Genomic DNA, 15,152 nt, shown 5'->3' on the forward strand with positions numbered 1-15,152 from the left:
CCTGTTACCCAACCAATATTGAAACGTATTGCAATTACATCACCATCAACAGCCAGTTATATAATACGTTTCTTTAAAGGTTTATTTGTTGTTTTAGTATTTATTTTCATATTCAAATTTCAACTTGCGCGCTCTGCTTGCGCACTATGCAAAGTTGGCACTCGACAGAGTGCAGTTCTAGTTACTACGAGTAGGCACCAGTAGGTAGTAATAAGTAGGTACTACAATAAGGGTTTTTGTACAACTGGTGAGGTGTTTGAGTACACTTCATATAGGAATGCGGTCTAGTCTAACTTGGGGGGTGGACGCCTCTGCCTTGCATAGTCCCCAGTGAATAGGCAGGTTGCCCTTCACTGGTAACCTTACTTTGGATTTTAAATATATGAAGGATTTTACAAAAAAGCCCCCCTTTTAAATACATACATACATACAGACCTACATACATACATACTTATAAGGTATGCCATCTGGTGGCTAATGAACCAAACACATTCTCAGAAGTTGAAGCAGTTTTAGAGGACCCACTTTTAGGCCAGTGCAGAGCATGCTTTTGCCTTTTTTAAAACCTTACCCATTTTAACCAAATACATACATACATACATACATACATACATACATACATACATACATACAAAGACAATTTTTCGGTTTCTATTTTTCGATTTCTATTTTTGAGTTGAGATGAGCATGAGTCGAAAATCATTTCGCCCTTGCCCCCCTTCTTCTCACCTTTCTTTTTTTATGGAAATAACAAAAACAATAGGGCTTGCACACAAAAAAATCACCTACTGTTGTGACAATAGTTGATTCACATTCAAGTCATTTGTAAACAAAACAGTACATACCCATCCTGTACAGCTTTACTACGGGTTGCAGCATTGCATCAAACGGTCCACACCCCTTGTCTATCTCTCGCTGTTCCTCTGACAAAGTTGAATGTCTTTTGGAGGCCATCTCTCTAGATACTGTAGACCTCTCCCTGTGGTAGTCTGTGGAATCACCAGCTGGAAAAAAATATATAATCTATTATTAAAGGGTTAGTTCAGATTTATTTTTCTTCTGTAGTAGTAAATACCCTAAGTCCCGTAGTGGGAGTTCTCGTCTGGTTTTGGTGAATATCAAGTAGTTCCGGTCAGTTGGTGTAGGTCTGGGGGCCTCTCATTAAAAATAGATTAATCCACAAAAGTAATTTGTATTGTTGACCTATTTCTACCATATTGCACAACTTTCGTTTAACTTTGACTCCTCTTTCACATTTTTTTGCATCCAATATCACTATGGTGATACACCAGGGTCACCTGCAGGACCTGTGCGTTGCACCAGATTCCCAGCACCAGACACTTCATTTGGGAGTGGTGGATTCCGCAGGCTCCACCGGCAAGGTGACAGTGGTGCCGCAGGCTCCACTTGTGGCTTGAATGGCCCTCCTAAAGGCCTCATGTGGTTTTTTTGGGTATCCTCCTCACGGCGAACACAGGCTGGGGCGCTAACCCAAACTGCTTACCCGGGTGCTGTCTACATTCCGGCTGCCAACCATCTCTCGGGTGGTCACCAGACTATTCCCGGTTGTCACATAGTCTAGTCCTATGAGTCACTATAAATAGAAAACTAAGAACTAAAAAACATCTTACTTTACTGAAACTAAATGGAATATTATTTTAAAAACTATGATTAAAGATAAATAAAGACTTGCTGTCAAAATAGCACTGTTGCTCAGAACATTACGTTCTTATATTATTTTTATTCATAGAGCAAACATGACAAACATGATTAACATTCAGTTTACAATGCACATTTTTTCCCCTTTTGAGCTGCCAAACAGACAGACAAAACCTAGTGTCCAAAACAGTGTGCCTTTGCATTCATCCACCTGGGGGACGGCAGACTGCTGGGCGAGCGCTGGCGCTTTGGCATGGGGGGGGGGTCAGAACAACATAATGGAATGAATTCTGTACTGGCCATATATGTAGCGGGTCTTGAGTGTACAGGGTTTGATTAGGTCAGATCAACATATGGAAGGTCAGAACAGGTCAGCTCCATATATGGAGATCTAATGGTGGCAGCTGGGGTAGTATCTTGGGTTTGATGATTTTTGGATGGGAGAGGATTTTTGCAACCACGTGGTATTCAATCCCTCGCTTCACTGGGAGTTAAATGTTGGATAATAGGTTAGCTAAGACCAGTACCATCTAGTGTAAAAACTAGGCCTGTCAGTCGATTACAATATTTAATCGCGATTAATCGCATGGTTGCCCATAGTTAATCGTCGATTAATCGCAAATTAATCGCATATTTTTTATCCGTTCTAAATATACCTTAAATCAGTGGTTTTCAAGATTTTTCTTATCAAGGTCCATTATTTATTCTGCATTTGAGCCACGGGCCACCATTTGATGACTAAAGAACTGTATGTTGGTACCATTAGGAGAGATAACAGGCCAATGTTGATCAAAATAACATGTTTTCTAAGTTCTCTAATTGTGTAGACTTCTTGTAAATTAACTTAAGTAATGCAGATGTTTAACAATTCAACTCTTGTAGAATTAAACCAAATTTACCCACTTGGTTTCATTTTACACTCTCAAGAGTTAAAGATCTATAAGGGTTCATTTGGTTACCAACTCTCCATCATTTAGCTGGGGGCCACCTGGAACCCCCTCAGGGACCACTGGTTCAGAACCACTGCTTTTTAAGTTTGAAATACTCTTATCAACATGGGAGAATGCTTGCTTTATTGCAAATGCCATGGAAGAGGGAAACAAAATCATCAACTACACACACACACACACACACACACACACACACACACACACACACACACACACACACACACACACACACACACACACACACACACAGTTTTGCTTTTGCCCAATGCCCACTTCAAAGAGCTTCTAATCTAACACATCGTGGAGCAAATTAATTAATAACGAGCCCAACGGAGGCATTCAGCCTAGCTGACCCAGCCACACTAGTACACTCCGCACCCCGGCTGCACAGGCTGTCTGACGGAGAGGGGGGAATGAGAGAGAGGCGGGGCTATTGGAATCTCTGGCTGCATGAATGCATGTGAATTTCAGATGCGTCTCTCAACCGTTCTGTCAAACTTCACCGCGCGTTAATCGCGCGTTAATTAAATTAACGCCGTTAACGCAGACTTTGCGTTAACGCACGATTAACGCGTTAACTTTGACAGCCTTAGTAAAAATTAAAAACACAAGACGTAAAAGACGTCTTTGGCGGTGTAGGCTTTAAAAAAATATATGTAAAAAACCTTTTTGGCGTTGTATACCGGTATGTATATATTTATGGGGATAGTTGGTATTCTTTTCTTTACAGGATACAAAACAATTTACTCTAACTACATGTTTAAACCACCAGTGAATGAAACACTACATACATATCCTGTACAACTCTACTACTGGTTGCATCATTGCATCGAACAGTCCAAATCCCTGGTCCATCTCTCGCTGATACTCTGACAACGTTGAATACGTTTGGGAGGCCATCTCTTGATACATTGGACCTCTTCCTGTGGTCATCTGTGGAAATCACCAGTAGAAAATACAAACAGTTATCATTCAACAACCGTATTACCACATCACTGAAGAGCTTCTACAATTGTAAGCACTGAAGATATCCTACACTATTTCTATACTAGATTCTCCTCAAATGTTTGGCTTCTAACTAATCCTACATACTATTACATTCACTTAGAAAGTCCATTCAAACTGTAAAAGATCCAGCTTACTGTGGACACGTATGCTTGTACCTTTCACTTTGAAATGTTTTTTTAAATATTTAACTTTTGAACCTCCCTCCCTATTCCTTCATACGTCCACATAGAAACTCGATGCACAGCAATCAAAAGAATCCCCCTTACTGCTCTAAAATACAATAGACAATAAAGTTTGATTGGCCTACCCTAGTATCTAATTTTGGGCTTATTGTTAGAGACCTCGTTTTCTCTAACTGGCAACATTGCTCATGAAGGGAAAATGTGTGGCGGTGAGAACAGCCAGACACACAAACACTGGCTAATGCCCCATACCTTTTTGGGTCCACTGAAGATCTTTTTGGGTCCACTGAAGGTCTGTTTGGGTCCAGCGTCCTTGGATTTGTCACCCGGGCTCCCTGAGTGGCCCTTCTGGACATTAGTGACCCCAGGGCTGCAGTCGTCAGAGAAGTCAAGTGCATCTGTCCAGAGACTACAGTGTCATTTAAGGGCCTACATTTAAAGCAGTACTTGACCCACACACGAGCAAGCAACAAACCTGGACATGGCTATCGGGTTCAACGGGCACTCAGCACACACGCACACGCTCGGGTTCAACGGGCGCACACACGGGCGCGGGCGCGCGCACACACACACACACACACACACACACACACACACACACACACACACACACACACACACACACACACACACACACACACACACACACACACACACACACACACACACACACACACACACACACACCTTATGTGTAGGCAGAAGAATTATCTGAGTCTTCCTTAGTTTTTGCATTCACTACTTACAGGGTATCACCCATATGTATTCAATATTCATTATGTATTTATTCCAGTTGTTTGATTGCTGGTTTCATCAAACATTATACAAATGTGTCATCGTCAACAGCCGTTATAAGGTACCACACCAAATCTAGTGACGTACAATGTTGGATTTTTTCACATGCAAACATGTTGGAGTGAGGGAAGACATGTCCTTTCATTTGCACGACTGTGTCACCACTCACCACCAATTGAATGGGATGATGCCCACCTAGAAAAGTGTGTTCTTGCATGTTATACCGGCATCCATAGATTCCTCATTGCCCCACATTTTCCACACGTTAGATTTTAGATAGAGACTTTAGATGAAACTTACTAGTGTCCAGGTGGTCTTTGGGTTCCCGTTTAATGTGCTCTTTAGGTTCCTGTTTAATGTGCTCTTCAGGTTTCTGTTTAAAGGAATCTTCAGAGTCCTGTTTAATATGAACTTCAGGTTCCTGTTTAAGGTGGTCTTCAGGTTCTTGTTTAAGGTAGGCTTCAGGTTCTTGTATGAGATAGTCTTCAGGTTCTTGTTTAAGGTAGGCTTCAGGTTCTTGTTTAAGGTAGGCTTCAGGTTGAATAGAAACCGTCCTGGTTGGATAACACATCTGAACCTTCAGGATGGACTCCACAGACTGGTCTGGAATGTAGAATAATGACTTTAATCAAAAGGACTTTGATGTGACAAGGGTTGTAGATGGACTCTCTCCCTCTCTCCCTCTCTCCCTCTCTCTCTCGTTAATAGATAATTCATAAAGCACAAGTTAAATATGTGTTAACAGTTAGTTAAGGAGTTATATAACCATGCCTGGTAGTTATCCCAAACTATTAGTAAACGTATTAATACATTTGATTAAATTAATTTCTGTGATTAGTTGATACGATAATGTGATGGTACAATTTTAAAATAAAGCGATGCGAATCGTGACTACGTGGCAGAGATGGCAGCACACCTGTGTTGATGCTGGTCTGGGGTTCTGGGGTTCCCAGCACGGCCGCTGCCTCCTTCTTCTCCTTAGCCTGGGTGTTCTCACCATCGCTGTCGCTCTCACTCAGGTCGTCAAAGCCAAAGTAACTGCTGCTTCCGACAGCTCCCCCGCTCTCCAACCCCTCCTGGTCCTCGAAGCCAAAGTACTCTAGCTTGGTCTCCTTCTTGGTCTTAAACTGGGTGGGCCGGAACCTGTTAAGAGGAGACACAGTGGAGGGGTTACTTTATTAGGGTTTATTGGCAAATGGCTCCAGTTAGTGTGAATGACTGCCGTCATATATATATACAGTTGTCAAAAGGATGACTTTAGGATCATGTCTACAGTTAAAATATATATGTACAGAAGTCTATGTAGCTTTAATATTACAGCATATATGGCAATAATACAGATTTCTTTTTAGCAAAAGCAGATAGTTTGTCTGCAAAACATGAGACAGGAGAGAGAGATGTAATTTAGCGGGTGCCTTTGTCCGGCGGAGCATCCAACTTACTTCTTCATCTGGCCCGCCTTTTCTAGGTCCGTGGCAGCTGGGGTGGCCAAGCTGCGCCACAAGGGGTCCTCGATGGTGACACTGGTTACCGACGTGGATATCGGGTACTGCCGGGTCTTGTATTCGTATTCCCACATGCTCTGCCTCCCCTTGACAGCCTGTGGTGCTGCTGCTGGGGCCAGCTTTGCTGCTACAGCTGGCTTAGCTGCTGTGTTGCTGGTATTGACAATAGTATTACTTGCGCCGGCAGCAGAGACACTGCAGACTTTAGGAGATATCACTCCGGGCAGCTGGCTGCCGTCCACTGTGTCGGAGGGGGCTTTGTTGGGCCGCTGGTACTTCCTGCAGTAGAAGGTTGTGATGCTATATGGGGATTGGATATCGTCAACAGAAGGCTCAGTTGGAGGTTCCGCTGGAAGCTCCAGCTCCACACTTTTTAGTCCTTCTGTGTAGAGTCCATCTTGGGCGGATGAGGAGGACTGGCAGTCGCTGCTACCTCCACACCCGGCATTAGAGTCTCTCGGACCCAGGATGTCCATGTCCATGCTGAGAGCAGAGGACAACCACTGGATCTTCACAGAGTTTCAGTCATCAGAGGAGGTTGTCTTGGTGATATAGGAGACAATAGTCGTTGATTTCAGGTTGTCTGTCAGGTGTGCTTCTGTACGCTGTCTGGCTGTCCTTTACAACTTTCTGTACAGATACATACGTTTGCTCATCTGTGGATTTCAATGGTAACAGGATGGTACATAGAAGATAACCATTATACTTCAAACAGTGGCTGTAAAGCCTGATTCATATTTAGGCAATCTGCTAGGACTGTGAGAAAAGTGAGCAATAAGGGTTGCTCGGCCCCACCCTTCTCCCATTGTTTATATTATGTTTAGTTTCCAAGATAGCCGCAGCACCAGGAGGGGGTGGGGCGGAGGTGAGCGGGCGGGGTCGACATATGCCTTTACTGAGCTGCATTCAAGACACTTGCCTTGTGTCTGACACCTGACTTGTGTCTGAACACAGCTTTATGGATGTGTTCTGCCCCCCTCCCCCCCATCAAACAAAATGTTTGGTCAAACCATATGGGCTTCCATTGAAAATGCATTGGAGCGGCCATTAAACAGACATAAGACAAACGCAAGACAGTGTCTTGAATGTGTGAATGCAGCCCAGTAAGGGCATATGTTGACCCCACCCGCTCACCTCTGCCCCACCCCCTCCTGGTGCTGCGGCCATCTTGGAAACTAAACACAATATAAACAATGGGAGAAGGGTGGGGCCGAGAAAGGCCTTTATTGATAACTCCACTGGTCCGCCTGCAGTCCCTGCTCTGACCAGTAGGGCAGAGCGCTTCAACGTTGGAGAGCCCATAGATATATATAAGAAAGCTAGATGGCTCACCCGCGCTCTGGCCAATGGAGAGCGACGTTGCTACGTGGCGGCCATCTTACCTCGGGACAGCATAACATTGTGTGTATGGGGCATGTACTTTTAAATAACCTTAACTTGCTCAATTTTCAAACGATTTTCAAACGGTTTGGTTTGTTATAAACGTCAGAGACGTCCGCATACTTATATGCTTTTAAACAACGTTCATATAAAAAACAAAATTAAGCAGATAAGCGTCCTGAATCATAGCCACGTTGACAGCGTTAGTAATAAACCAACCCGTTTGTAAATCCTTCAAGATTTGAGTGAGTTATGACTATTTTTGTTTGAGCTGCCATTGAACATGCTGTAGGCCTACTGTAGTCCCGAAGCAAGATGGCCGCCGGGTGAACAACATCAGAGACTCCGCCTTGAGCCATCTAGCCTTTATATGTTTATGGCCATGAAAGTGTCATGGAGCATGTCTACTGGAGAGCCTCCCTGGGGGGCTTAAGTTCTGAGCCCCTGAGCGAGACTCGATCATCCCTGATTAGTCTTGCCTCACGTTACCAGACTGTTGCCTCTGGGGACCGCATGTAATTCCGATGGAGCATTAGTCCGACATACTGCATGCGCTGCTTTCCAAATGCTTCCATCATACATCTATATATAGCATTCGGAAAGATTTGCTAATAAAAAATAAAATAATTGTGGAATAGTTGTCTGGCTATGTGAGGGAGCGTGCCCATGTTCCCCAGGTTCTATGTTCTCCACCATGCAAAAAAGGTTCTTTGTTCCCAGCTTAGAATAAACCTAAACCTAAACCAGAAACCTAACCTAGTAATTTTAGTAATTCTAAGACTAAAAGTATTTTAGCAAATTAGTCCTAGTGTTACTTTTAGTAGCAAATTCTGATTTAAGCTCAGTCCTTGAACAATCCATTGAACTTTAGGAATGCCTAGGCTACTTAAACTATCTAGTCTTAGCAAACAAAAAATGAACACTGGCATAAAATAAACGAAAACATAATTGCTCAGACTCTTCAACAAAGATGGCAAAAACAAACATTCTTGTATACAATTGTATAGTAGGCCTACAAAACACTGAAGTGCTTAAACCAGAAACCTATAACGCTAACCCTAAACCCTAAGGTAAGTGGGGAACATAGAACCTGGGGTGGGAACATAGGGATGACCCCCTACGCTACGTGAGACTAATCCCTGATCCCTTCCACTATACGGTATTGTTTTGGTAGGCTAATTATATTCTTATGATGAATAGACGTGTAGGCAATCCAAACGGATTGTGAGCTTAATTGTATAACTGTCGTAAGAGATCGTTAGCATTAAAGTTAGCTACAACAGACAAGAAAGAAAAATAGACATTCATGTCAAACAATTGATGGTTTAAATGACAATAAACAAGTTGAGTTGCGACTCACCGCTGAGTGTAAATTGTTTATGATTCCACTATGCTGCTTGTTGTTGCACAATGCACACACAAAGAGTTAGGTTAACCATGTCTATGCTCGGGCGCAAAATAGATTCACGCGGTTATAACGTATTGATTCCACCATGGCCAACTACTACCGGGTCAAAGTGCGCACATTTGCGCGCGTGTGTGCGCGTGCCTGTGCGTGTGCGTGTGTGTGTGTGTGTGTGTGTGTGTGTGTGTGTATGTGCGTGTGCGTGTGTGTGTGAGACGTGTGTTGTGTTTTATTTTGAAAGTGAAGACAGGAAGTGTTGTCGTGAAGACAAATTCATCTCCAGTGAATAGCATTTATCCATTTAGATAACTTTTTAATTACTTATCTTTACACAGAAACATTACTTATTACTTATTTTTACACAGAAACATAATGTGTGTCCTATAGCATCGTTTAAATGCTTAATTAATCGTTTTAATGTGCAAATTAATCTTTTTTTCAATACTCTAGAGGGTACTCTTATTTTGAAGAGATCGTCCCCCGGAAGTCTTATATTTGCTAGCTTAGATTTGCCAGAAAAACAGTGCCCAAATTAATGAGCAGATCCAGAGTGTTTTTCAAAAGGATTTTGAAATAAAACGACAGGTTGTATAGCAGCCATGGAGCATGGTATGTGGATTTGATTCTTTGATTTGATGGATTCTCTTTAATTCTGGTCACGCGATCCTTATTATAACACAGTCTACTAGTCTAGCCCTGGTCTAGCCCCATATGTGCCCTCTCCCTACGCTCATTCTCGGAGCTACAGAATGAGCGTAGGGAGAGGGCACATATGGGGCTAGCCCTGGTCCAGTTCGTTAGCAAGTAACGCACTGGACCAGGGCTAACCATAGTCCATCATCATAATTAGGCTACTTTAGCAGATATCTAGCTCCTTCAAAACCGCTCTCAAAGGGCACCTACGGATGGCTGCAATTCGAAACTGGCCCCCGTAAAATCTGAATCCCCCCCCCCCGCCCCCCCCTTTTTCCCCCTCACTGTATATATTTCTTTTCCCTTTTTACCTCCTTTTTGATGAATTCCTGTTCTGTCTATAGAAGTGTCTATTTGTACGTCTCTAAATGTTTTGATGAGTTGAACATGGTGGACCCTATTGGAAACAAGTGTAATGCTTAATTGGGTCGTCCACTCACAGTTAACAGCCTTTGTATTGAGTTTGTGCTTGAAATGTACTGTAATTCTGCAAACTGTTAATAAATTCTTCAATCAATCAATCAATCAATGGTCGGTCGGTCTTCAATGATGGCATTGTTGATCAAAGAAAGCACCAAAGATACCAGTAGACAGAAATGAAATGAAACAGCAGTAGAGCAAAGTGGTGGAAGCACAAATTGTGACACAATTGTGACTTTAATACTTGACATCATTGAAGTGATTGAACAGAAAAGGGACCAGGGGTCCTGTGGGGGTTACAGGGGGTCCACAGCTAAATTACTTGAGTTATTATAGCATAAAAATCAGTTTAACCCTAATTAGCTTTTCAGAAATAGCCGAGATACAAGTGCTAAGCATCTACTTTCTGATCCGTATTGCAGTGTTACAGTTAACTAAAACGATCAAAATAACAAACATTTGAATTGGGGGAAACACACCAAAAAATATTTAGATGACTGAAAGAAAAAGAAAAGCCTTAGCACGTTCGTATACTAACACTGAAACTCTATTGTAGTGTAAGTGTTGCACAATGAATAAAACAAAATCACACCCGTGTGAACTGAGTGGTGTAAGGTCTTATATAGACTGATCAGCTGTGGTCTGACGTAATGAAATCACACCCGTGTGAACTGGGTGACCATAGCAACCATGCTAATTTCTTTTGAACGGACAGACAGACAGACAGACAGACAGACACGTAAACTAAAAATCACACCCGTGTGAACTGAGTGGTGTAAGGTCTTATATAGTCTGATCAGCTGTGGTCTGACGTAATGTCTGACGTAATGAAATCACACCCGCACAGACAGACAGACAGACTAACAAAGCCAGTTGTAGGAGTGGTTTACACCACTCAACAAAGCCAGTTGTAGGAGTGGTTTACACCACTCAAAAAAAAGATCAAGATCTAGATTCAAGGATCATGTTAACCCTGCATGCAGTACCAGTTGGCTGTCCAATTAATTTGAGTAGTTACAGTACGATTATGTTTGTTTTTGGTACTTATTACCTTGTATGGCCGATACCGTTATATATTATTGATCAAAGAAAGCACACGTCCCTGGCTGTCACCAATAACTAGGGCTGGCCGATATGTATTCATCACATTATACAATAAGCCTATCTCACAGAATTTCCCCGCCCCCCTTAATACGCCCCTTTCGGGGTTAGTGGTGATAGCGTGACGTCACTCCATAGACGCTTCATGTTAACAGAGGTAATTTAAGAAGTCTACAACTTTTGTTTTCTCAAGGTAAGGTTTGTTCTATCTGTTCGAGCTGATTTACCATATTGTTTGCTTCATAATAATATTGGTCTGTCACATTTTTACATTAGAAAATGTACTTTCTCCAGAGAAAAAAACGTGTAAATGCTCATGTTAAAGTCACCACTATTTACCGGAAGTGGGCGTGAAAAACGGGCTGTGAGATAGGCCTATTAGATAATGTTGCCAGTTTGATCTTTTTTCTCCCAAACTTTGAACAGCAAAATTATAAAATGTGTGTTAATGTAGGCTACTCAAACCTCATAGGCCTATGCATATCATAACTGTGATATTATGATAATGCAGTTCATGTCAAATCAAAGTATTCATTCATGCCAAATAAAATACCTTATTAATTAAAGTCCTTATTATACCCATTAATTCCAGACCATTCTGTGGAGTCCAGCCTGCAGGTGAAGATGAGTTCTCCAGCCAGGACGGTTTCTATTAAACAGGAACCTGAAGACTACTTTAAACAAGAACCTGAAGACCACCTGGACACCAGGACAGTTTCTATTAAACAGGAACCCGAAGACCACCTGGACCTGAGTACGTTTCATGTTCTATATTTCCTTCCCTTTTTTTGTGGGGATATAATCTCATAATTTCTCTTTGATTAAGTATGATAATTTGCCATGTTCAAAAACAACATGCCACCGTTTCATAGACCCTCCAGAAAAACACGATTATGCGACCGGATAATTCATTGCATAATGGCTCAATGGGTCAATTCTTTTCAAAAAGAGCGCCGCATATTCACCGTAATAATCATATATTTCTGCGCAAAATATGCGTGGTTCGCTTGACTTCACAATCCCCGCATTTTTTCGCATACATTTTATAAAGTCATCGCCTCACCCATGCGTTCACATCGTTCACACACAGAAGCAAAACAAACAATGGTGGTGCGGTGAAAAAAACCCACATATTTTAAGTTCCCACATATGTAGTATTTTTTCGCATATCTCACATTTGTTTCGCAAATGCTCGCAATTTCACAGCATAAATCCACATGCAACCCTGCATATTCCATCGCATAATCAAGGATATTTACCTGCAAAATAAAGGATTTTAGTCTGCATAATCAAGGATTTGTGCCCGCGTTTTGCTGGAGGGTCTAGTTTCAGATTGGAATCTAAGAAAGAAGTTAAACATTGTCGTTTTTTATTGAATTAAGTTAGATTGCACTCTTCACTACTGTCTGAATAGCTCTCGGTTGCTCAGCGATCAAATAAAAAGGAAATAATTGTCATTTATCTTGGATTATCTTCCCAGATTGCGTTTTTGATCAAAACAAGCTTAATTCATGGCTCATAACTAAGGCATCGTTGGTCGTGGTTACAAAATGTATGTTTCGGATAAATTAAAATAAGTCTCGTTCTGAAAACAACTGTGGCAAGGGGTAAATGCAGAGAAATACATTTGGCACGGCAGTCCAATGAGTTAAAAATGGTTGGTGAATGTTTGTAAAACAGCATAGCATTTGCACTTAAATGGTTATCTTATTAAATATTTATGCCTAGGCTTCCTGCACCTCCCTGTGTGTAAAGTGGATGTTTCCCCTGAAGAGAGGAGCTCCAGTCTGGTTCAGGATGAACCAGAGTCTCCGCATATTAAAGATGAGCAGGAGGAGCTACTTCAGAGACCAGAGGAGGCTGATAGGTTAACGTTGACATTACTAGCAGTGAAAAGTGAAGATGGTGGTGAAAACGGAGAGACAGAGCATCTGGCCAGCACCTCAACTGAACACCTGAAAACACAAGCTTATGTTGAGAAGTGGGTACCATCACAGCCAGCTACTGATGACCAGCTCCTCTCTTCACACTGTTCTGAATCTGACACTAAAGACAGTGATGAGTGGGAGGGGACCAGGGAAGATCAGTCAGCTTTAAACAAACTGAAATCACACAAGGCACACAATGTGGAAGGACAAAGATTGTCTTTGAACAACAAGCTGTCCCAGGACCTGAAATCATCAAAACAAACTAACTCCACGACGAGTCACACAGAAAAGAAAATCTTAACTTGTACAGTTTGTGGCAAATTGTTTAAACTAAAGGGAAATCTGAATAGGCACGTAAGGATTCATACGGGGGAAATGCCCTATAGTTGTACAGTTTGTGGCAAAGGCTGTGGTCAAATGGATGATCTTAAACAACACATGAGGACTCATACAGGGGAAAAACCCTTTACCTGTACAGTTTGCGGCAAAGGTTGTAGTCAAAAGAGTCAACTGAAGACGCACTTGATGACTCACACAGGGGAAAAACCTTTTAGTTGTACACTTTGTGAACAAAGATTCAGTCGCAATTATCATGTGAAGCTTCACATGAGGACTCATACAGGGGAAAAACCATTTTCGTGTACAATTTGTGGCAAAAGCTGTGGTCAAAGTGGGGATTTAAAACTACACATGAGAATTCATACAGGTGAAAAGCCCTTTACCTGTAAAGTTTGTGGGAAAGGGTTTAAAACATCTTCATGTCTGACTAAACACATGAGAACTCATACAGGGGAAAAACCATTTACTTGTACAGTTTGTGGCAAAGGCTTTAGTCAAACAAGTATACTGAAGACACACATGAAAGTTCATACAGGGTAGAACTACTTGAGTTGAACAGAAACTATGTATTTTCCCCAAAATAAGTCATCATTTGTAAAATGATATCACCCACAGAACACATGTGACGACATCTACCATGTGCATGCAGTTTACAGCAGAGCAGAAATACCTTTGCCAAATCATGTACATAAAAAGCGGGTGTTAACTCAGCTTATTACATGGCTTGGTTGAATGCTTGATTCTGATTGGTCAATCGCTGAATTCAGCGGTGAGTTATTTCTTGATAATGACCGCTCCGCTCTATAACAGACCGCTGCCTAATCAAACCCTCTGAGCACCAGCTACGTGGCTGCGCCCCGCTTGATTTACTGCTGTTTCCAACATGACAGCCATGTACACACACACACACACACACACTAGTGACACACACACACACACACACACACACACACACACTAGTGACACACAATGTCATTTACATCTAAACATTGCTCTCAAAAATGTTTTGGAAAACATTTGAGCGAGAAATAGACAAAGCAGTACCCGGAAATGGATTCTATTTGATCAACTCACTTCCTTGTTTTCCGACAGTGCTCCAGCCCTGCAGCTGGGCAGACACAGCCAGTGCGGACTTATGGAATACTGTTTTTGTGTTTTGGGTCAATTTATTAATTTATGTTAGGTAGCCATGTAATAAGCGGGATAATATCTTTCTAGGTGGTCATTGTCGGGATATAATTCACCTTCAGGGTGGTTAAACTCCCTGTCGGTGAATTATCTCCCGACAATGACCACCTAGCCAGATATTATCCCTTACTTTCTGAAGCTCAGCTGAAACGGAGGAGGAATGGTCACCTTGCATATGAATGCAATGTAGTTTGGGATGGCTTGTGGCCAGTCTTTAGTGAATGATTGTCTATTACTATTCACCCCACCCCCACGTCCATATTTTAATTTAATATGCATTCTACATGGTACAGTTCCAATATATATAAACTATTGGCTAAATCTTAACTCTCAACAAATTATATTGTCTGCCACCATGTGGCGAGGAAAGGTACTGCACCAGAATGCTATCCATAGACCTCTGCTGTTTGGGGTAGACTTCATTTCCGCAGTACAGGCAGGGAGACTTGCATTGTAATCATCGGCTATCATTAGCATCAGCTCACACTGTTTACCTTTCGCCAGAAAGGTTTTATGTTGGGAGCAATGCGGTACAAAATCACAAATGACATCCGAACCTTGGATGCATCAGAAACACCATGGACAGTACAACTACTGTA

The 15,152-nt window shown here is 42.0% G+C and overlaps 1 protein-coding gene across 1 annotated transcript; it reads right to left on the reverse strand.

The window, feature by feature from the left end:
- Positions 1 to 2,962: 2,962 nt before the first annotated feature.
- On the reverse strand, positions 2,963 to 8,981 carry LOC306935079 (uncharacterized protein). Its single transcript, XM_079517928.1, has 6 exons — positions 8,840 to 8,981; positions 6,037 to 6,755; positions 5,511 to 5,737; positions 4,895 to 5,197; positions 4,052 to 4,197; positions 2,963 to 3,542 (listed from the first exon to the last, which is right to left on the reverse strand). The coding sequence occupies exons 2-6, from the start codon at positions 6,579 to 6,581 to the stop codon at positions 3,393 to 3,395; spliced, it is 1,371 nt and encodes a 456-aa protein (XP_079374054.1). The 5' UTR covers positions 6,582 to 6,755; positions 8,840 to 8,981; the 3' UTR covers positions 2,963 to 3,392.
- Between the last annotated feature and the right edge of the window lie 6,171 nt (positions 8,982 to 15,152).

Source organism: Electrona antarctica, assembly GCF_951216825.1.
Source record: "Electrona antarctica genome assembly, chromosome: 13".
NCBI classification, from domain to species: Eukaryota; Metazoa; Chordata; class Actinopteri; order Myctophiformes; family Myctophidae; genus Electrona; species Electrona antarctica.

Bases quoted from the DNA above. Each gene is read 5' to 3' on its own strand.
- LOC306935079 (XM_079517928.1), bottom strand. From the start codon at position 6,581: ATGGACATGGACATCCTGGGTCCGAGAGACTCTAATGCCGGGTGTGGA. The intron at 5,198-5,510 runs GTGTGCTGCCAT...TCTACATTCCAG, and splicing joins CCAGACCAGCATCAACACAG to ACCAGTCTGTGGAGTCCATC. The intron at 4,198-4,894 runs GTAAGTTTCATC...GTCTCTGGACAG, and splicing joins CAAAGACCACCTGGACACTA to ATGCACTTGACTTCTCTGAC.